General features: G+C 44.2%; 1 protein-coding gene and 1 long non-coding RNA gene across 2 annotated transcripts in view; one reads left to right on the top strand and one right to left on the bottom strand.

The window, feature by feature from the left end:
* Positions 1-5,923, top strand: part of LOC143784320 (lanosterol synthase-like) — a 32,582-nt gene extending 26,659 nt beyond the window's left edge. The window contains exons 19-22 of the mRNA XM_077272463.1: positions 561-641; positions 1,324-1,488; positions 1,871-1,949; positions 5,688-5,923. Of these exons, the coding sequence (XP_077128578.1) occupies positions 561-641; positions 1,324-1,488; positions 1,871-1,949; positions 5,688-5,834 (472 nt within the window). The 3' untranslated portion in view covers positions 5,835-5,923. The remainder of the gene's footprint in view (positions 1-560; positions 642-1,323; positions 1,489-1,870; positions 1,950-5,687) is intronic.
* Positions 5,924-9,872: 3,949 nt separating this feature from the next.
* Positions 9,873-15,046, bottom strand: LOC143785829 (uncharacterized). The gene is made up of 4 exons (XR_013218101.1): positions 14,299-15,046; positions 13,322-13,563; positions 13,131-13,189; positions 9,873-10,130 (listed from the first exon to the last, which is right to left on the bottom strand). It is a non-coding gene; the product is annotated as an uncharacterized LOC143785829 (long non-coding RNA).
* Between the last annotated feature and the right edge of the window lie 7,626 nt (positions 15,047-22,672).

Raw genomic sequence — 22,672 nt, 5'->3', positions numbered from 1 at the left:
AGAACCTTGGGCGTAGAACCTTCCAGTAGTAGGCAGAAAAGAAGCCTTGGCTCTGTCTGGTGGGCTAACTGGCCAGCTGAGGTTTGTGCCAAAAGCAGCAAGAGAGCAAAAAAAAAAAATGTGTAAAAGTAGAACCAACATGATCTGAACCCGGGGAAGAGAGCCATGTGCAAAGGGGTCGGAAATCAACTCTGGAGAGCAGTAAAATATGTATAGGGTGGGACTGGTGTGCCCTAGTGTAGTCAACAGCAAAGGGGTTTTACAAGAAGTGTAAAGGTTTAATTTTCTCCGTAATAGCAATGGACCTGTTGGGAGGATAATGGTTTTTGTAGCAGAAAATTTGCATTAAAAAGCTGCCGTGTGAGCACGCTGCCCTCCACATGTTCTCTTGTGTGGCGCTTTCCACATCACCCCCACCAGTTTACTTTTTATTCTACCTAATATCAGCCTCCTAATGACAGATCCTGAACCAATGATGCTGGGTCCCCAATGCTAAGGACAAGAAATGTTGTTGTTTTTTCTTAGTTTAATATATTCTTCTATTTCTCCCCGTTGTCCAGGTCCTGGGGTGTGTGCTTTACATATGGCATATGGTTTGGACTGGAGGCCTTTGCTTGCATGGGATATAAGTACTCAGATGGGTGAGTGTCATCAAGGAGCCGACACGTAGATGCAAAACAATGTCTGATATGTTAGTTGTTGAGTTGTGTGCAGTCGTTGGGATTAAGGTTGTGCAAGGGGATATTATTAGTTAAAATGATTACTTTTTTATCTACTATCACTCCAAAAAAATTACAACTTGAGGGTGAAGAGGTTGACCCTGACTTTTATTTTCTTCAGTTGTCCTAAATGGGTATTCCCATCTCTAAGATCCTTTCCCAATATCTAGTAGGTGTAGTACTAATATTATCAAATACCTCCAACTAGAAATGTAGAATAGTTCTTCTGATTCGCTATGTCTCTTACCTCATGTGCAGGGCATTGCAGTAGCTTAGATATCCATGGTTACAACCACTGGCGTAGTGATAGTTGCTACTGGTCGTAACCATGGATACCTAAGCTATACCCTGCACATGAGGTAAGGGACATGACTAATCAGAAGAACTCTACTGAATTTCTAATTGGAGGTATTTGCTAATATTATTATTATTGCACCTGCTACATATTGGGATAGGATCTTGGATATGGGAATGCCACTTTAGCTCTAACAGGCATTTATGTTACCTAGAAACAAAGAAAAACTTAGCAGAGGAAGTTATTGCTGGCATTTGTGAAATGAATTGATTTCTACTAATCCGCCTTGTTGTGTCCTACACCATTCAGTTGCCCGGAGGTCACCCGTGCCTGCGATTTTCTTCTCTCTCACCAAATGGAAGATGGAGGCTGGGGGGAGGACTTTGAATCATGTGAAGAGAGAAGATATGTTCAGAGTGCCAGCTCTCAGCTACACAACACCTGCTGGGCACTGCTGGCTCTGATGGCCGTCAGGTACGACCACTTTTATGGCGACTGGTGCTGGATGTTCTCTTTGCACTGAGGTTTACAAAAGCTGACTGTGCATGTTCCCGGAAATATGGGGCCGGTTCTCGCTGTAGAGCACAATCTGCATTCACACATCCACATGTCAAGGTCCGAGCATGGATCCATGGACTGTTCACGGGTCTCCTGGCCCAAACTTGGCAGCCTCAAATATGCTTATGACGCTGTCAAGTTCGGATCAGGAGACCCGTGGACAGTCCATGGATTACGGCCCGTGCTCAGACCGTGACGTACGGATGTGTGAATGCGACATGCTTTTTATGTGCTGTACTGATTACAGGGTCGGGCTGTGTGATAGAAGCTTTCTGTTGAGCTTGCTGATCTTTTGCAGGTTTCCCAATGTTGGTGTTTTGGAGAGAGGAGTAAAACTGCTACTGGAGAAGCAGCTCAGCAACGGAGACTGGCCTCAGGTACAGCAAAATATAGAAACACATAAAATAGATTTATATCAAAGAACCTAAAAATGCTTTCATTGTTAAAAAAAAAAAAATATATAACAAAAATCAGTAATTTATAGAAGCCTTGGTTTGATTCCTCTGTGACTCAAAATAGCCCCCAAATAATGAGGAGTATTTTCTTGAGATACAGTATGGGATATTTGGTGCCTGACATGGGGGGGGTCTTATGGTTTTGGGTAAGATATTAGACCCACAGTATGTTAAGCGCAGAGTTACCATTGCCAGACAGTGTTAATGAGAAATGCTCTTTGTTCTATGATGTAACCTTGTTATGTTGGAAAATCCTCTATAAAATTAATTAAAAAAAAATATGATGGTGCAGGGTTAAAGCTTCTGCTCATAGGATGAGCGTGTTCTGTCTCCAGGTATCAAATGCAAACCCTGTGGAGAAGACAGAAGTGGTTTATTACTGCATTTGTCTTCTTTTTCACTGGCTACATAGCTCTCAATGACCGCTGTGTAGCGTGCCGAAGCATTGGCACTGCTGACCAGTAGAGTGCACTGTCAGTCATTACATGTCTTACGCTGGTAACAGCATTTAACATGTTAACAGCCATGGGTGGATTGCGATTCCACCCGCGGCTATTAGGGGCTCATGCCAGCTGATGAAATTAGGTAGTCCAACCACGCCCCCACCCAGGGGCGGACACAGACAGCTTGGGGCCCCTGTGCAGGAAATGTGTCTGGGCCCCCCCTCTTATAAAGGCGACAAAGCTACATTATATATATATATATATATATATATATATATATATATATATATAGTATATATATAGCTCCACATACATACATGTATATATATTAAATAGTCTCCTTTATTATGTATATTGCCGTCCCTTATTATACAGTGCCCTCTCCTATTATGTACTGCACTGTCCCTTACATGTTGGATTTTATAGAGCCCTGTGTTTTTATTACATACCGTCCTGTCTTGTTAGCTGTAAAATGCAATGATGGCTGATGGAGCATAAGAAAGCTTCTTTTCTAAAGGAGGAGCTGATGGACTGGTAGTCTGGTCACCGGCTCCTCCATCAGTAGCCATTTTATATCTAACAAGAGAGGGGACCATGTAGTAAAAGAAGGCGCTGTGAATAACAAAAATATCAAGAATACACTATGTAAGAGACTGCACTGTACATAACAGCAGAGGAAGCTATATAATAAAGGAGGGCATCATACATAGCTAGAGAGGATGGTACGTAATAAGGGACGGTGTTATACATAACAGAAGAGGAAACTATGTAACTAAGGATGGTTTTATACATAATGAGTACACTATATACTAAGGGACTGTGCTATACATAATAAGTGAGTACACTTTATACTAAGGGACTGTGTTAGACATAATAATCGATAATACCGTCTTCCTCCACCTCCCCCTGATCCTAAATCCATTATAAATCCCCCTTCCTCCCATCCAAATCCCCCTTCCTCTCACCCCAGTCCCCCACATCCCTCATTGTCCTCCTCCCCACGCATCCCATTATTGCCCTCTTCCCCACCTCCTTAATTGCCCTCTTCACCACCTCCATCATTGCTTTCTCCCCACCACCCCATTATTGCCCATTCCACCACCTCCATCATTGCCTCCTCCCCACCACCCCATCATTGTCTTTTCCACTGCCACCATCATTTCCTCCTCCCCACCACCCCATCATTAAACATTCCAGGACCTCCATCATTTCCTTCTCCCCACCATCCCATTATTGCCCTTTCTACCACCCCCATAATTGCTTTCTCCCCCACCACCCCTATCATTGCCCTCTCCGTCAACCCAATCATTGCCTTCTGCCCCATCATTGCCCTCTCCATCAACCCTTCCTGCATGAAGACAACATATGATATATGCAGTATGTCATATTTCGTTAAGGGCTTATACAGTCTGGGGAGACTTTTCAAAACTAGTAGTAGGCAAAATGATGTAGCTGCCTACAGTATATCAATGCATCAGTGTATAACTATATATATGAAGTGCACTCATAGTACATACCTATATAATAAAATGCATACATATACTGTAGAATATGCCCATGTATAAAAAACACCTGTGTCTACTGCATATGTGACATACTATACATTAATGTATAAGGGTATGGTTCCACGGTCAGGAATCGGCAAAGCTTTGGATGCAGCACATGTCCGCTCAGTCCAAAGCGCTGCCGGCTTTTGTACGAGTGATGATTCCGCATGTGTTCATTGAACACATGCGGAATCACCGCATCCTATACAGTGGACTGTGATATTTATCTTGAGGAGACTGAGCGTCTCCGCAAGATAAATAGACATGCTACGGTCTAAAAAGATGCGCTGCATGTCCGTCTCCGCAGGGAAGCTGCGGGTGCCGCTGCATACATAGTAGACATTGGATTCCTTGAAATCTCATGCACTATGCTGTAACATCCGGCTGCTGCGGATTGGATGCTGCGGATGTACACAGCGTCCAATCCGCAGAGTTTACCGACAGTGGAAACATACCCTTATATGTGTCTATGTATTGTACCTGTGTGTTTAATGCAACAGATACAGTATATGTGAAAAAGTCTTCACTGGGGGATGGGCTCAGGGGTCAGTCCCAGCCTGGATCTGATACTGCAGTGATGACTGGAGTCCCGTCAGAGAATAGACCCAGTGATTTAGTGACTGTGTTCCCGAGTTCTGAGCTCTCTGGTCCCTGCTGTGTGTGGATGAAAATCCTGCACTGACCAGAGAACACAAAGCTCCGGGGTCACAGTCAGTAAATCACTGCTTCTAGTCTCTGACTGCAGCCCCTGCCTCCCCTCTTTACTCTGCAAACAATCCGTCACATTCAGACCGTTCTTTACCTCCTGTTCAGGGGGTGATTGAGGTCCTGCACACAGCTGCAGCTTCCTTCCAGGCATGAGTGTGCAGACGCCGTTCTGCACAGGCTGGAAGTGTGTGCAGGGAGAAGGGGATGATCTAACAACAAGCACCAGACAGGAGGAGCAGCTGTGAAGAAGACAGGAGATGTCTCACCTCTGCGCACGGATCCTATCCTGAAGCTGCACGCCGGCAGCTTCCTGTCTCGCACAGACAGCCGCAGCGCGGAATGATGATGTCATTCAGCCGCTGCTGTCTGTGTGAGAAAGGAAGCAGGATGGATTCATTCCCTGCAGAGATCCGCTGCCATTTTCTCTTGCAGGCAGCGGAGCTGCAGGGATTGCTCCCTGCCTGCCGCACATGAGGGCAATCTGGCCAGGGGGCCCCCGGAGCCTCGGGGACGGATAGACTGGCCAGATTGCCCTCTATATTAGCCGCTCTGCAGGGGCCCCCCAGAGCCTCCGGGCCCCGGTGCAGCTGCACCGGTTGAACCGGCGGTATGTCCGCCCATGCCCCCACCACTGACTGGTATCTTTCTGCCTATGCACAGTGTACATAGAAAGCTGACAATTAGTGGTGTGGCCGAGGTTATACAGAGCTCAGGATTCAGAGATCTACAGCAGAGAAAACTGATTTTATCAGAACTCCTGCACCCAGTAAAGTAAGTGGTGGAATCAGGGTCTCTGCCCCTACATCATGCTGCTGTCAGTTGGGATAGCAAAAACCTGGTGACAGATTCCCTTTAAGGCCTGGTCATTAAGGGGTTAAACATGCTCGGATTCAATCCATCACTTATGAACTCCCCTTTACCCACAGAAACCTGTAATAATACATCTTATATTTTCTTTGCAGGAAAATATATCAGGTGTCTTTAACAAGAGCTGTGCGATCAGCTACACTTCATACCGAAATGTATTCCCCATATGGACACTTGGTCGTTTTTCCCATCTTCACCCAGAGAATCCCGTGGCCGGAGTTCATAAGAGCCGGCATGGCTGAAGGAAGGCAAATAACAGTATGAAGAAATGTCCTGGCTGCTGCCCTGCTGATATTCTTCTAAGAATTAACAGATTAATTTTCCAATTTTATTTTTTGTAGAATGATCATTTCCCGGTTCTGAGTTCCTTGGTGTGCGCAGTAGATAATTTAGGGTAATATGGGTGTTATTTCAGTTTTAGGCATTTCAGTAATTTAAATTAAATGAAGGCTCTGAGATATGTTTTTCATGTAAAACCAGAACTTGAGAACTGAGCACCGAGGATGATATAATGTAATTACTTGAAACAAGAAAAGTAATGATACAAGTGAATATATCTATGAATAAACTAGATGGTGGCCCGATTCTAACGCATCGGGTATTCTAGAATATGCATGTCCAGTTAGTATATTGCCCAGCCACGTAGTATATTGCCCAGTGACGTAGTATATTGGCCAGCTACATAGTATACAGCACAGCGACGTAGGATATTGCGCAGCTACGTAGTATATTGCACAGAGCCACATAGTATATTGCACAGCTTTGTAGTATATTGCCCAGCCTTGTAGTATACAGCAGAGCCACGTAGTATATTGCCCAGTCATGTAGTATATTGCCCAGCCTTGTAGTATATTGCCCAGCTACATAGTATATTGCCCAGCTACATAGTATACAGCACAGCGACGTAGGATATTGCGCAGCTACGTAGTATATTGCACAGAGCCACATAGTATATTGCACAGCTGTGTAGTATATTGCCCAGCCTTGTAGTATACAGCAGAGCCACGTAGGATATTGCCCAGTGACGTAGTATATTACCGAGGCACGTATGTCACAGGTCCAAAAAATAAAAAATAAACATACTCACCTAACGATCCGAGGGCCCCTTGTAGTGTATCATACTCACCATTCTTGTCGCTGCTCCTATGCGTCCTGTGTCTCCTCTTCCTGGGATCCTCTTTCTGTGCAGATGGTAGTGCTCGGCTTCAGGAAAATGGCCGCGGGATGCTGCGCGTGCGAAGATCGAGATCGCGGCGGCCATTTTCCTGAAGCCGAGTTCCATTGCAAGTGCCAGGGCTGGTGGGAGCAGGACCTATGAAGACGTCGCGGTCACGTGACCGTGACGTCACGGCAGGTCATTGCCGCACACCAGCCCTGGGACGGGACCTCACCGCAAGCTGACGCTTGTAATGGAGCGGTCCGGGGAGCGTGGCGAGGAGCGAGAAAGGCGGCGGATTGTGAGTATACAGGTTTTTTTTTTAAATTTATTATTTTTAACATTACATTTTGTACTATTGATGCCGCATAGGCAGCGTCAATAGTACAAAGTTGGGGACACACAGGGTTAATAGCAGCGGTAACGGAGTGCGTTACCCGCGGCATAACGCGGTCCGTTACCGCCGGCATTAACCCTGTGTGAGCGGTGTATGCGGGCGCCGGGCAGTGAGTGCGGGGAGTAAGCGGCCATTTTTTTCTGGACTGTGCGCGTCGCTGATTGGTCGCGGCAGCCATGACAGGCAGCTGCCGAGACCAGTCAGCGAACGAATAACCGTTACAGAAAGACGGAAGTACCCTTAGGCAATTATATAGTAGACTAGATGGCAGCCCGATTCTAAAGAATCGGGAGTCTAGAATCCATATATACTTTATTTATTCAAATGTAAGAATAATTTGGTGGGCGGGGACCCTCGGCCTCCGATTTGGTTGGCGGGGCCCCACGGCCTCCGATTTGGTGGGCGGGGTCCCTCTGCCTCCGCTTTGGTGGGCGGGGCCGCTCGGCCTTCGATTTGGTGGGCGGGGCTCCTCGGCCTCCGATTTGGTTGGTGGGGCCCCTCGGCCTCCGATTTGGTGGGCGGGGCCCCTTATCCTCCGATTTGGTGGGCGGGACCCTCGGCCTCCGATTTGGTGGGCGGGGCCCCTCGGCCTCCGATTTGGTGGGCGGGGCCCCTCGGCCTCCGATTTGGTTGGCGGGGCCCCTCGGCCTCCGATTTGGTGGGCAGGGACCCTCGGCCTCCGATTTGGTGGGCGGGGCCCCTCGGCCTCCGATTTGGTGGGTGGGGACCCTCGGCCTCCGATTTGGTGGGCGGGGCCCCTCGGCCTCCGATGTGGTGGGCGGGGCTCCTCGGCCTCCGATTTGGTTGGTGTGGACCCTCGGCCTCAGATTTGGTGGGCGGGGACCCTCGGCCTCCGATTTGGTGGGCAGGGACCCTCGGCCTCCGATTTGGTGGGCGGGGACCCTCGGCCTCCGATTTGGTGTGTGCTCTGCCTGGGGCCACTGTGCTCTGCCTGGGGCCCCATATGCTGCCTGGGGCCCCTGTGCTCTGCCTGGGGCCCCAGTGCTCTGCCTGGGGCCCCTGTGCTCTGCCTGGGGCCATTGTGCTCTGCCTGGGACCCCATAAGCTGCCTGGGGCCCCTGTGCTCTGCCTGGGGCCCCATAAGCTGCCTGGGGCCACTGTGCTCTGCCTGGGACCCCATAAGCTGCCTGGGGCCCCTGTGCTCTGCCTGGGGCCCCATATGCTGCCTGGGGCCCCTGTGCTCTGCCTGGGGCCCCATATGCTGCCTGGGGCCCCATATGCTGCCTGGGGCCCCTGTGCTCTGCCTGGGGCCCCTGTGCTCTGCCTGGGGCCCCATGTTCTACCTGGGGCTTCTGTGCTCTGCCTGGGGCCACTGTGCTCTGCCTGGGGCCCCATATGCTGCCTGGGGCCCCTGTGCTCTGCCTGGGGCCCCATATGCTGCCTGGGGCCCCTGTGCTCTGCCTGGGGCCACTGTGCTCTGCCTGGGGCCCCATAGACTGCCTGGGGCCCCTGTGCTCTGCCTGGGACCACTGTGCTCTGCCTGGGGCCCCATATGCTGCCTGGGGCCCCTGTGCTCTGCCTGGGGCCACTGTGCTCTGCCTGGGGCCCCATATGCTGCCTGGGGCCCCTGTGCTCTGCCTGGGTGTAGGACACTGGTGACGTCACTTATCTCCGGACATTAGCTCCGGACATTATCTCCGGACATTATCTCCGGACATTAGCTCCGGACATTATCTCCGGACATTAGCTCCGGACAAAGCCACGGAAGTTGGCACAAATTGCAGGAAGTAGTATTCTAGGCAATTATATATTAGATAAGGATTTTACAATACTAGTTCTGTTTTATGCTGAATACATGAAGTGTCTATTGGGCCAGTCTCACACGTCCAGATAATTCCGGTACCGGAAAAATCGGTACCGGAGTTATCCGTGTCCGTGTGCTCATGTGGCACATCAGTGTGGCACACAGGTGGCAGCCATGTGCCGCCCGTGTGCCGACTAAGGACCACACGGACCCTGCAGGAGACAGCGCTAGAGTTAAGCGCTGTCCCCCCTGCGTGTGGTGCTGAAGCCGGCATTCATTCCTTCTCCCCAGCATCGTTCGCTGGAGAGAAGGAATTAAAAATCTAGTTTTTTTTAATTTTTTTTGTGTTTAAAATAAAGTTTTGTCAGCGCCACCCCTAGGACTGGAAGTAGTACTCTGCCGGGAGGAATAAAGGTAATTTCCTCCTGGCTGGGGGCTCTCAGTGCCGGCGCTACACGGTTTCAAAACACCATTAACCTGCAGTTTATCCCCATATGTGCTGGTAAGTAGCATTATTTTACATGACCGGTTCCCACTTAACAAGGGGTTGGTCAAGTAGTAGTAGTGTTTTCCCCTTTAATTAAGACTTTGAGGTTGATATTGTCATAGTAAGTGTTTTGAACCTATGTACAAACTCTTATTAAAAGGGTTATCCGGGATTAGAGAAACAAGGCAGTTGTCTTTCAGAAACGGCGCCACCCCTGACTTTGGTTTCTGTCGGGTATTGCAGCTTTGCCCCGTTGAGTTGAATGGAGGTGATTTGCAATAACGTGCACAACCATGATCAATGATTCATCGCCCCTGGGTGTCTTCTTCATGGTTTGATGTGTGTACATAGCTAACGGTAGGCAAGTGGACATTTTTTCAAACCATGCACAAAACTTCCCATCCTTTCTCAATTCAGAATTTTCCAAACTTGTTTGTATTTTTTCTTTTTAATAATTAAAAACATTGAAACCGGCTTTGTACATTTTAATAAAATACGTAATACGACCAATTGCTTTATTTGTATCTCCGTACAGTCGTTTGGCTTCTCTTATTATATTTGCGCACATTGTCAGAGGTATCTCTTGAGAATGACGACAGCAGCTCTCTCCGGTGATTCTCCTAGTAGATGTTACTGCATTAAATGAGAATAACGCTGTGTGGTCGACAGGATTCCTACATAAATTGCTCCGTGCTAAATCAAAAAGTTATTTCCTGGCTGAGCAAGTGATTTTCTAAAAGAAAATATTATTGAAAGAAAAAAAAAAAAGTTAATATTTCTGTACATATAATACATCATAATTAGTATTCAATTAGTATTCAATTAATATTACTAAATGCAGGGATTGCCTAACGAACAGATAATCCCTGCATGTGTTGCTGTTGTCAAAAGCCCCGAGACATGCAGCCGCGGGACTCCAACATAGTATTTGAGCAGGCAGAAGACACTCAGCACCCGAGCATGCTCAGATAACACCTTATCGCAGTACGCTCGCTGATGTGTTCCTCCAGTTCTGATTGAATCCAGAGCCTGGCAAAGGGTGGATCGTCTGATACGGCACAAGAAGGAGGAACTGCATGTCAACGTTAAATAATGCGAGATGCGCCCAGAGAAGAAGTGCAGGTAATAAAAGTATATTGAAGGGCTAGGTGATAACAACGTATTTTTGCTTTGTTTTTGGAGCAGACACTGAGCAAAAATTCAATATTTTTGGATGAGGATTTGGAGAGTTTCTGCTCAGTGGCTATGTGCACACAATGTCTAAACTCAGGTGAACCAACCAAGTTTCAAGTAAAAGACACTTTAAGAAACGAGTTATCTCCCCCCCCCCCAACTCATCTTTTGGGTATGTGCACACGTTGCGGATTTCCTGCGGATCCGCAGCGTTTTTTGCAGTGCAGAAACACTGCAGATCCGCAAGTGATTTACAGTACAATGTAAATCAATGGTAGAAAAAAAAATGCTGTGCTAATGGTGCGGAAAATTCTGTGCGGAAACGCTGTAGATTAAAAGAAGGAGCATGTCACTTCTTTTTTTGCGGATCTGCAGCGTTTTTGTACCCATTCCATTATGGAAATCCGCAGAGGTAAAAAACACAGTAAATCCGCACAAAAAACGCGTCATATCCGCACCTGCGTCTTCTGCCAAGAGATGCAGAATCCGCACCAAAAAATCCTCAGCCTAATCCGCAACGTGTGCACATGGCCTTTGAGTTTTTTCGGTCATTTCCTGAACATTTTTTGGATGTTTTTTTTTCCACCTGTTTTTTTCTGCAGGGCTTTATAAAAGGTTTTCATGAAGTCTTTTTAATGTTTTCCAGTTGTTTTTTTCCCCTCCATTGAATAATGAAGACGCTGTTAGCGTTTTTTTCCTAAGCAAAAACTATTGAAAAACACTCAGACATTCAGGCGTCATTTGAGTTTTCCCGCTGATTGAATTGTAAAGTACAGAGCGTTTTGCAAGCGGAAAAGGCTAGAAAAATTAACTTCTTTTAACTTCTTGATGGTTTTCGTTTGTTCAAGCAGTTAAAAGACATTCATAAGCCTGAAGATATGCACAGCAAGTTATTTTTCCATATTAATGCATATGTTCATTCTTTTGAACATTTGCATTTTCTTCTTTATGTTTTCTGCTGCAGAATCTGCCTGAAAAAAGACGTGTGCACGTAATTAATAAGCGGAAATTCTCCACAAAACTCTTCAAAAACTTGGAGGTTCTGCTTAATTTCTGCTCTGAAAACCCCTCAAAAAGGCCACACAGAATCTTTTTGCAGAGTTTTTAGATTTGTAGGAGGATTTGTACAGTTTTTACTTTGGGAACATAGCCCATAGGGGATTCTTTTAACGAGTTGGCGTTGGTACATATCAAAGCTGGTCAAAAAGTAGTGGAAGAAGAAAAAAATGGCTAGCAAACTATCCCACCAGACATTCAGTTGTGTCAGTATTGTTAAGCAAATCTCTCTTTTGTCCTAAAAGTACCTTCACACTAAACGATATCGCTAGCGATCCGTGACGTTGCAGCGTCCTGGCTAGCGATATCGTTGAGTGTGACAGGCAGCAGCGATCAGGATCCTGCTGTGATATCGCTGGTCGTTGAAGAAAGTTCAGAACTTTATTTGGTCGTCAGACCGGCGTGTATCGTCGTGTTTGACAGCAAAAGCAACGATACCAGCAATGTTTTACACTGGTAACCAGGGTAAACATCGGGATGCTAAGCGCAGGGCCGCGCTTAGTAACCCGATGTTTACCCTGTTTACCAGTGTAAAATGTAAAAAAACAAACACTACATACTCACCTTCGCGTCCCCCGCCGTCCGCTTCCTGCACTGACTGAGCGCCGGCTGTAAAGTGAAAGCACAGCACAGCGGTGACGTCACCGCTCTGCTGTTAGGGCCAGCGCTCAGTCAGTGCAGGAAGCGGACGCCAGGGGACGCGAAGGTGAGTATGTAGTGTTTGTTTTTTTACATTTTACACTGGTAACCAGGGTAAACATTGGGTTACTAAGCGCGGCCCTGCGCTTAGCAACCCGATGTTTACCCTGGTTACCCGGGGACCTCGGCATCGTTGGTCGCTGGAGAGCGGTCTGTGTGACAGCTCTCCAGCGATCAAACAGCGACGCTGCAGCGATCGGCATCGTTGTCTGTATCGCTGCAGCGTCGCTTAATGTGTAGGTACCTTAATGCTACAGTGTATATATTTCCCAGGACTACAGACTGTTTGTATACAGATTAGGCAATTTTTCTACTTCTAAGCAAAAATGCTTTACTCTAGATGTAAAAAAAAATGTTATTCACTAACTGCAACCAAATATCTTACAAATGGATAGTAAATGCATAAAAGCATCGTATATTACAGCATGGTATAATAGTGATGAGTGAGCATGCTGAGATAAGGTGTTATCTGAGCATGCTCGGGTCCTATCTGAGAGTCGTTGGCGTGCTCGAAAAATATGGCAGACAACACATGCAGAGTGTCTGTTTTTACACAATCCCTGCATTTGTTGTGACTGTCGAACAGCCGCGAGACATGCAGCTGTGAGGATTCGAACATATTTTTCGAGCATGCCGAAGTCACAGTTAGGACCCAAGCATGCTCAGATAACACCTTATCCCAGCACGTTCGCTCATCACTATTGTATACTTTCCGGTAATATAACACTGGAAGAGCATTTTATTTTATGTGTAAAGTATAAATCTCTATAATAAAGCATGAATCGGATTGATCTTTGCCACCTACCCTGGTCAGCTCATGGTCTTATAGTGCGCTCGGGACTCTGGCTGATATTCCATCCATTACTGCGCTTAAAATAGGAAACAATATCAGAGGACAAAACGGAAGCACAAACGCACCGGGTTCCTGAGACATGACGCTGATTCATACAGTGACATGTACTGGGGTTTCCATCAAGAAATGTGCAGTTGACTTACATGTGCATTGCTGGAAGTGTAGTAGTTGGACCGGTGACATGGTGCACGGCCTGAGGAAACCCTCCCGCTTGCCCCATGCTGTTTGATGGCATCATTTGAGGCCACATAGGATATCCAATTCCCGGCTGCATTGTGGGCGCAGCAGGGGGAAGGCCTGGTGGTGTATAGTGGTGGTGATGGTGTACTGATGATGGACGCATCTTCTCAGCTTTCAGCATGACCGGGTTCCCAATATGAAGATCCTAAAATGATGAAGAACTGTTAAAAAGTGCAATAAATGGTAAAAGAGTTACACAATATTACATACCAGATATTTATGAATATATTTAATTAAAGGGAATCTGTCAGCAAATTTTTGCTATTTAATCTGAGAGCAGCTTGATGTTTGAGCAGAGACCCTGCTTCTAGTGATTTCACTTAGTGGACTGTGTTGCTGTTTCAATAAAAATCGGTGTTTTATCATCAGGAGATTATCACTGCAGGACTAGGTGTCTCCTGCCTCCTAGTCAACTGTTTTGCGTAACCCCACCCCCACCAGTGAGTGGCAGCTTTCTGTCAATATATAGTGTACACAAATCTGCCAATCAGTGGTGTGGGCACGGTTATAAAGAGCTCAGCATTCAGAGAACTGCCAGACCTGCAGCAGAGAAAACTGGGATTGTATCAATATTAAAGCAAGCAGCTCAATAAGTGACACATCACTGAAATCAGGGTCTCTGCGATTACTTCATGCTACTCTCAGATTACATAGAAAAATCTGCTGACAGATTCCATTTAAAGGGAACCTGTCATGGAAAATAATGTTAGTAACCTGCAGATATCAGATTAATCTGCAGGCTAAAAAAAAAAAAAACACAAAAGAACAAAAACTTTACCTGCAAGTAACAAATACTTTGTCAGTTGAAAAAACATCCTGTAAAATAACAAAAACTGCTACATTTTAAGAATATAGAAATATAGAAAAGCCAAAAGCGTACTTGTGTCTGAGGTGGCGCTGGTGGCGCATTACCAGCAGCTTGTGACAAGGCCATGGGGGTCAGTGCTTTTAGCATCATGCTCTGCATAATGATCTGGTGCATCTGGGCATTCTGCATAAGCATCATTTCTACCATATCTGTAAGAAGAAAAGGCGATTCTAGACAAATACAGCTAGCCAGGAGTATGATTGGGTAGTTTGGAAATAGGCTTAAAGCAGATCAGTCATTAGATTTCACAACTCAAACTATATATATTATTAAATAGATTTCTGAGACCTGACAAAACTGGTGTACTCACTATGAAAATCCAGGTTCAAAATGTCTGTACAATCCTAGTATTAATATTACTTGGACTCAAGACATGGGTCCCAAATAAAGAGTGAGAAATAAAGAGTGCAAGTGGATTCAATCTCTACCTGCCCAGCCTGATTGACAGCTGCAGCATGTACTGAGCACTATGACATTTTAGTAACAGCAGGGAGGAGGCACACTGAGGAGTTTGCTTAATCAGGCTAAGGCCGGCGTCACACTCAGCGTATGTAAATATGGTCCGTTTTTTACGGCTGTAATACGCAGAAATGTTCCCAAAATAGTGATCCGTATGTCATCCGTAGGCAGGGTGTTGCAGCGTATTTTGCGCATGGCATCCTCCGTATGTAATCCGTATGGCATCCGTACTGCGATATTTTCTCGCAGGCTTGCAAAACCGACATCTAATGGATTTATGTGCTCAAATGTTCGTAAAAACATATATACAGTATATATATATATATATATATATACACTCATCGGCCACTTTATTAGGTACACCATGCTAGTAACGGGTTGGACCCCCTTTTGTCTTCAGAACTGCCTCAATTCTTCGTGGCATAGATTCAACAAGGTGCTGGAAGCATTCCTCAGAGATTTTGGTCCATATTGACATGATGGCATCACACAGTTGCCGCAGATTTGTCGGCTGCACATCCCAAAGATGCTCCATACAAGGCAGGATGGATCCATGCTTTCATGTTGTTTACGCCAAATTCTGACCCTACCATCCGAATGTTGCAGCAGAAATCGAGACTCATCAGACCAAGCAACGTTTTTCCAATCTTCTACTGTCCAATTTTGATGAGCTTGTACAAATTGTAGCCTCAGTTTCCTGTTCTTAGCTGAAAGGAGTGGTACCCGGTGTGGTCTTCTGCTGCTGTAGCCCATCTGCCTCAAAGTTCGACGCACTGTGCGTTCAGAGATGCTCTTAGGCCTACCTTGGTTGTAACGGGTGGCGATTTGAGTCACTGTTGCCTTTCTATCAGCTCGAACCAGTCTGCCCATTCTCCTCTGACCTCTGGCATCAACAAGGCATTTCCGCCCACAGAACTGCCGCTCACTGGATTTTTTTTCTTTTTCGGACCATTCTCTGTAAACCCTAGAGATGGTTGTGCGTGAAAATCCCAGTAGATCAGCAGTTTCTGAAATACTCAGACCAGCCCTTCTGGCACCAACAACCATGCCACGTTCAAAGGCACTCAAATCACCTTTCTTCCCCATACTGATGCTCGGTTTGAACTGCAGGAGATTGTCTTGACCATGTCTACATGCCTAAATGCACTGAGTTGCCGCCATGTGATTGGCTGATTAGAAATTAAGTGTTAACAAGAAGTTGGACAGGTGTACCTAATAAAGTGGCCAGTGAGTGTATATATATATATATACTAGATGGCAGCCCGATTCTAAAGAATCGGGTGTCTAGAATCCATATATACTTTATTTATTCAAATGTAAGAATAGTACAATTAATAAATAATAGTAAGAAAGAACAAAAAATGGCTGCACTCACCAGCTCTTGACAATTCTTGTTATTTAAGGTACAGAGGTACAGTTACACAGGATCCATGAACATGCTTATGAGGAGAGGGATGAAAGACATCAGACGACAACTTTGCGTGTTGTGGCAAATGCCACAACAACGGTTCTTTGCTTAAGAACAATAATGTAAATAATAAATAATATGTATCAATAACTATGTATATTGGTATGTTCTATGACATTTTAAAATATTTCATTATTATGTGGAAGGGCTCTTAGTACCCATACTGGCGCATACTTGTGTGCCCATGAGGTATTTTCATAGTAATTTTACATCTGATGGGTTGGTATGAAACGTTTTTAATCATCTCTTGGGCTTAGCTAAGCCTTCATTTTAAATAATTCTAATAGGTACAACAGAAATAAAAGCCTTTTTGTGTACCCAAATTTTTTGTGTTTATTTTTACAGAAGTGTAAAATTTAAGAAATCAACGTTCATAGTACACCGATGGGCTAATATAAAATGCCCATCAACCACGTCACGGTAGCCTTTGAACTGATGGGTCCTAACTAACTGATTCCTATTTCTTAATACTCAGACCTCTTTCACATCTGCATGTTTCTGATATTTGCAGAAGTAATGTTAAAAACAATACAACTTCCACACTTGGCACCAAAGAACTGACCTACAACACACTTTCAGCAAGTGCCATGCAATGTAGATGAAGCTTGGAGTTAACTTGCAGTAAATGCGGCAAACGCGGCTTCGACAATTGCATTAAATGCAGCCACAACAAAAACACTGGTAAGTGGAGATTTTGTGGCGAAAACTGCAGAAACCACATGTGCCGCACCTGCCGCAAGTGAAGTACAAATTCCGTATACATTGCATGCAACTTACAGCAAGAGTGGCGTGGGTCAGCCCTTAGGCAGGAAGTGCAGAAATAGCCTTTTTTCCACCATAAATTCTCCAAATAGCAGAAAAATGTTGATGTGAAAGCAAAATCTCTATTCTTTCCCTATCTATCTAAATATGTACCTATCTATATATCTATTTCTATGTACAGAACACACCTGGAGATAGAGATGTGTGTGAACAGCCATCCCACCCGTCTCTTACCTGTTCACAAAAACCTCACCCTTTTTAAAAACAAAATGAAATCTCTCAGCAGCTATACTGCTGGAGCTTCAAATACAGGTTCCTATCACCAAATACAGGCATTTGGATGATACACATCTTACATCTTGTACTTAATGTGTGTTCTACTTACCTATAAAAATATGTATTGATATATCATATTTCTAAATTTATGTAGATATGATATAGAGTTATTAACCCTATATGCTAATGAGTACGTATGTTATATACGTATTTCCTACATAAGTACTTAAAATCTATATGTCTATGGCTACACTAATTTTTTTTTGTTTTTGTTTTTTTTCCTTATCTCTATACATAGAATTTACCTATTGCTGTCTATGTTATTAGAAAAACTGAATAATGAAAAAAAAGAAAAGTAACTTTAAACTAAAATATTTTTGTAGATAATATTACGTGTGAAGACTTTAGTACTATCAGCCAATAATTGTCCTTGAAGTGGTGTATTAACCACTTTAAGGCCATGTGCACACGTTCAGGATTTTTAGCGTTTTTTTCGCGTTTTTTCGCTATAAAAACGTGATAAAAACGCGAAAAAAACGCTAACATATGCCTCCTATTATTTACAAGGTATTCCGCATTTTTTGTGCAAATGTTGCGATTTTTTCCGCGAAAAAAATCGCATAGCGGAAAAAAAAGCAACATGTTCATTAAAAATGCGGAATTGCGGGGATTCCGCACACCTAGGGGTCCATTGATCTGCTTACTTCCCGCACGGGGCTGTGCCCACGATGCGGGAAGTAAGCAGATTATGTGCGGTTGGTACCCAGGGTGGAGGAGAGGAAACTCTCCTCCACGCACTGGGCACCATATAATTGGTAAAAAAATAAGAAATAAAATAAAAAACAGTCCTATACTCACCCTCGATGTCCGGCGCTGTGTTCCCGCCTCTGTGCTGCACGCTGGCTGGTTCCTGTAGCTGGTGTGCGCTGAAGGACCTCGCCGAATGACGTCACTGTCCTGTGATTGGTCGTGAGCGGTCATGTGACCGCTCACGTGACCGGACCGTGACGTCACGGAAGGTCCTGTGCGCACACGCCAGCTAGAGAAAGAGGAACGGACGCCGCTGAGGAGATGTCTGGGTGAGTATAAGCATTTTTTTATTTTTTTTATTATTTTTAACATTCTATCTTTTACTATAGATGCTGCATAAGCTGCATCTATAGTAAAAAGTTGGTGACACTTGTCAAACGCTATGTTTGACAAGTGTGACCAACCTGTCAGTCAGTTTTCCAAGCGATGCTACAGATCGCTTGGAAAACTTTAGCATTCTGCAAGCTAATTACGCTTGCAGAATGCTAAAAAAACGCGAAAAAAACGGAAAAAAAACGCAAAAAAAAAAATGCGGATTTCTTGCAGAAAATTTCAGGTTTTCTTCAGGAATTTTCTGCAAGAAATCCGCAACGTGTGCACATACCCTTACCCTCACATTGCAACATTGCTTCACCCTGGAAAAAGCAACATACAATTGACGATGGGCAAAAGCAGGTTCTGGTAGATAAATGCCAACTCGATGGAGGGTCTGGCCTTGAGATTTATTTATGGTCATTGCAAATGCGGGCTTGATGGGAAATTGTCTCCGTCTTAATTTAAAAGGTAAATCAGTCTCTGATGGACACAAATCAATTCGTGGAATGAATACCACATTTCCTGCTGCTGACCCACTAATTACTTTAGCCAGTATGATATTGGCATGTAAGGCAGTGACAATGAGCCGCGTACCATTGCAGAGACCTTTGTTCGTGTTCAGATTACGTAATAACATGACAATGGTGCCAATTTTAAGTTTCAGCCGATGTGAAGGCATTCCAGTTGGTGTTAGTGAATTCAAAAACTCAAGTGGGTATTGATCGAGGTCATCAGCTTCATCAGGATCGATGGAATCATCACTGATATATTCAGTATAGTCACCTATCAATAAATCCATGACTTGGGAATTGACTTTCTCAACGTCCTCATTTTTTGGACATAAAATTGCATGAGATGCAGCTGTATTTATGCTTTCGGTGTCATTCACATCAATACAAAGATTATCTCCAAAAATTTCAATTATTAAAGAGCCAGTGCATACCATGTCTGGAGGAATTTCAATTACATCATCTCCAAGGTTATGTTCATTAGATAGTTCACCATTTCCCAGTTGAAGCAACCAACTGCTGTAGTGAGGATCAATTGAGCGCATGTTGTTAATAAGTGGCAGGCGAGTAAAATGTTGCCAGTGTTGTGAATATTTTATACAGCTCTCTACAACATCAGTTCTTGTCCCATGAGGGATGACAGGAAGACATTGTCTAAAGTCGCCTCCAAAAACAATCACTTTACCTCCAAACGGTGTTTTTTCTTTGTGAGCTACATTTGTTGTCATGACATCACGTAAAACTCTATCAATGACATGCAATGCATATTTGGATAGCATTGTGCACTCATCAATAATAAAAAGTTTAGTGCTGTGCAAATCTTTTGCTGCATCGGTATCATTCTTTTCTTTTCAATGATCTTTTTATTAAATAATATGCAATATTACAAATGAGCTTTGAGCGAACAAAAAGAAATATTGACATATTAAGTATATTATTACATTCATTCACATACAACTTAAAAATGTCAGATAATAAAAGAAGAACTGTATCTAGTAAGTGATAGGAAGATAATGTAGGCTAGGAGGACGAGAAAGAAAAAAAAAAGGTAAGAATAAGGGGACTCAGGTGGGGAAGGAAATGGGTGTAGGGTAGGGCGGGGCGGAGGAAGGGGGACAGAAGGGTGGGCACCAAGGGTGAGTTCATTTAGCTGATACTGAACTTAAAAAGGTTAATTGAGATCTGAATTGAGTCCATGGAGACCAGACGTTAAGAAATCTGTTGTGAGTATTATTGACTCTTGCCGCTAATTTCTCCACGTAGTATAACTGATCTATTTTAAGGTAAAGTTGCTGGATGGTGGGCGTAATAGTTGAGTTCCATATAGATGGGATTAGCGTTTTCCCGGCTGCTAGAACATATTGAGCTAATTTTGAAGCTTTGCTATCTTGAGGCCAGATCGGAAGATTCAAAAAAAGGATCTCTGGCTTCAGTGTTACACGTTTACCCAAAAGTGTAAATATGACTTGGGATACTTCTTTCCAGAAAGGACAGATCTGTGGGCATGTCCACCAGATATGAAAATAGCTTCCTTCATTGGTCCCACATCTCCAGCAACTATTAGATGAGGCTCTGTGCCATTTATGTATCTGTTTGGGGGTGACATACCATCTTGTGATAATTTTGTAAGAGTTCTCCTGTATGCGGACGCAATTTGAGGGCCCATGAGAATTTTTATAAATATACTTGATGTGTTGCTCAGTTAGAGGGATCCCTATGTCCTTTTCCCAGTGGGCTAAGTATGCTCGTTTCAAGGGTGTATCTATGGTTAATAAGGTTTGGTAAATTGTTGAAAGAATTTTTCGAGGGGGTTCAAATCTGGCACAGAGGACCTCAAAGGGAGTTAATAATCTGTTCAAATCAATTGGCCGGTTTGGTGGAGAGAAAAGATGGGCCAATTTCCCATGTTGAAGAAAGGTGAGGCCCGATAAGCCTGGGATTTTACGTAGGTCATGTAATGGGAGAAGTGATCCATCTTCAAACAATTGCTCAATTGATATATGGGCAGCGGATATGGGGAGAGTGTCTATCAAATCAGAGATTCTGGTCAATGGGGAGAAGGATGGAGCCAGGATTTCACCCCACTTCTTCCAGATTTTTAAGGTAGCTAGCGTAAAATTGTTTTTATGGTCCTTAAGATTTAGTATTTTATTGCGGTTTAATAAGATAGAGCGCAGTGGCATGGGAGACATTGCTTCCTCTACTTGAAGCCATTGTTGTTTCCCTTTATCATTTCTGATCCATTGGATCGTTCTAGCTAAGTGAGAGGCTTGATAGTATTTGACAATGTCTGGGGCACCCATGCCACCTTTGTCTTTCGGTAGGGTGAGGGTTTGGAAATTAATGCGGGGTTTACATTTTTGCCATATATATTTAAAAAATAATGAGTGGACTTTAGTTAGAAAGGATATGGGTATATGGATTGGGAGCATATTGAAGACGTATATAAATTTGGGGAGAATAAGGCTTTTTAGTATATTTTTTCTTCCAATCCAGGAAAGAAAGGGGTCCTTCCAAGATCTGAGATTGGTGGCTGTAGTTTGGTATAGTTTGTTGAGATTGAGTACAAATAAATCTTTGTGAGACGCACTTATTTGAATTCCTAGGTACGTTAAGCTTTTGGGTTGCCACGGGAAGGGGAATGTAGATTTGAGTTTCCTCATTATATCATTTGGTATGCCTAGATTTAACATTTCTGATTTAGTCTCATTTATTTTGAAGTTAGATAGTTTACTGTAACTCTCCACGGTTTTCATTATTGCAGGTATACTTCTTAAGGGTTTGGAGATCACCAACAAAAGATCATCTGCAAATGCAGCAGTCTTGTAATGAGTATCTCGAATTTGTATGCCCGTAATTTCTGGGTTTTGTTGTATGGCCTGTATTAAGGGTTCAATAGTCATGACGAAAAGTAATGGGGAGAGGGGACATCCCTGCCTCGTTCCATTAAGTATTTGGAATGAATCTGTGAGTGAGCCGTTTAGTTTAATTCGTGCTGTGGGGGAGGTATACATGCTCATAATTGCTATAATTGTTGAGGAAGGGAGGCCAAACTTTACTAGAGTTTCACGTAAAAAGAGCCAGTCCACCCTGTCGAATGCCTTTTCTGCGTCCATACTCATTAGTGCCAGTGGTGTACCTCTTATTTTCGCATATTGCATGAGATGTAGTATTTTGTAAGTATTATCCTTCCCCTCTCGTCCCTTTACAAAACCAGTTTGGTTTGGTGAGATTAAGGATGGTAGAACTCCCGCCACTCTATCAGCCAGCATTCTTGCATATAATTTGAGATCCGTATTTAACAAAGATATGGGGCGATAGCTCCCACATTGTTCTGGATCCTTCCCCTCTTTATGAATCAAAGAGATCTTGGCTTCAAGAAATTGGCGGGGAACATCTCCACCCGTTTGAAGAAAATTGCACATGTTAAGGAGATGGGGAAGTAACACTTCAGAGTTAGATTTATAGTAATATGTTGAAAAACCATCTGGCCCTGGTGCTTTACCTTTGGGGCTGCTCGACAGGGCGGACCGGAGCTCCGAGAGTGTGAACGGTTTGGACAGTAGGCGCTGTTGTGTATCATTTAGGGATGGAAGGTTCAAATCTCTCAAGAAGGTTTGAATATCTTGTCTCCTTTTGTCTACCTCACTCTCCTCCTCTCTCGGACGTAATTGATATAAAGATTTGTAGTAATGCAAAAATTCCTTTTCTATCTGAGAGTAGTTTTGGGTTCTAGTACCCTCTCTAGTTTTAATGGTATGTATAAAAGTGTGGGCTTGTCTTTTCT

Source organism: Ranitomeya variabilis, chromosome 7 (genome assembly GCF_051348905.1).
Source record: "Ranitomeya variabilis isolate aRanVar5 chromosome 7, aRanVar5.hap1, whole genome shotgun sequence".
In the NCBI taxonomy this organism is placed as follows: domain Eukaryota; kingdom Metazoa; phylum Chordata; class Amphibia; order Anura; family Dendrobatidae; genus Ranitomeya; species Ranitomeya variabilis.
The sequence above is the reverse complement of the archived record's forward strand: the minus strand, read 5'-3'. Positions and strand labels throughout refer to the sequence as shown.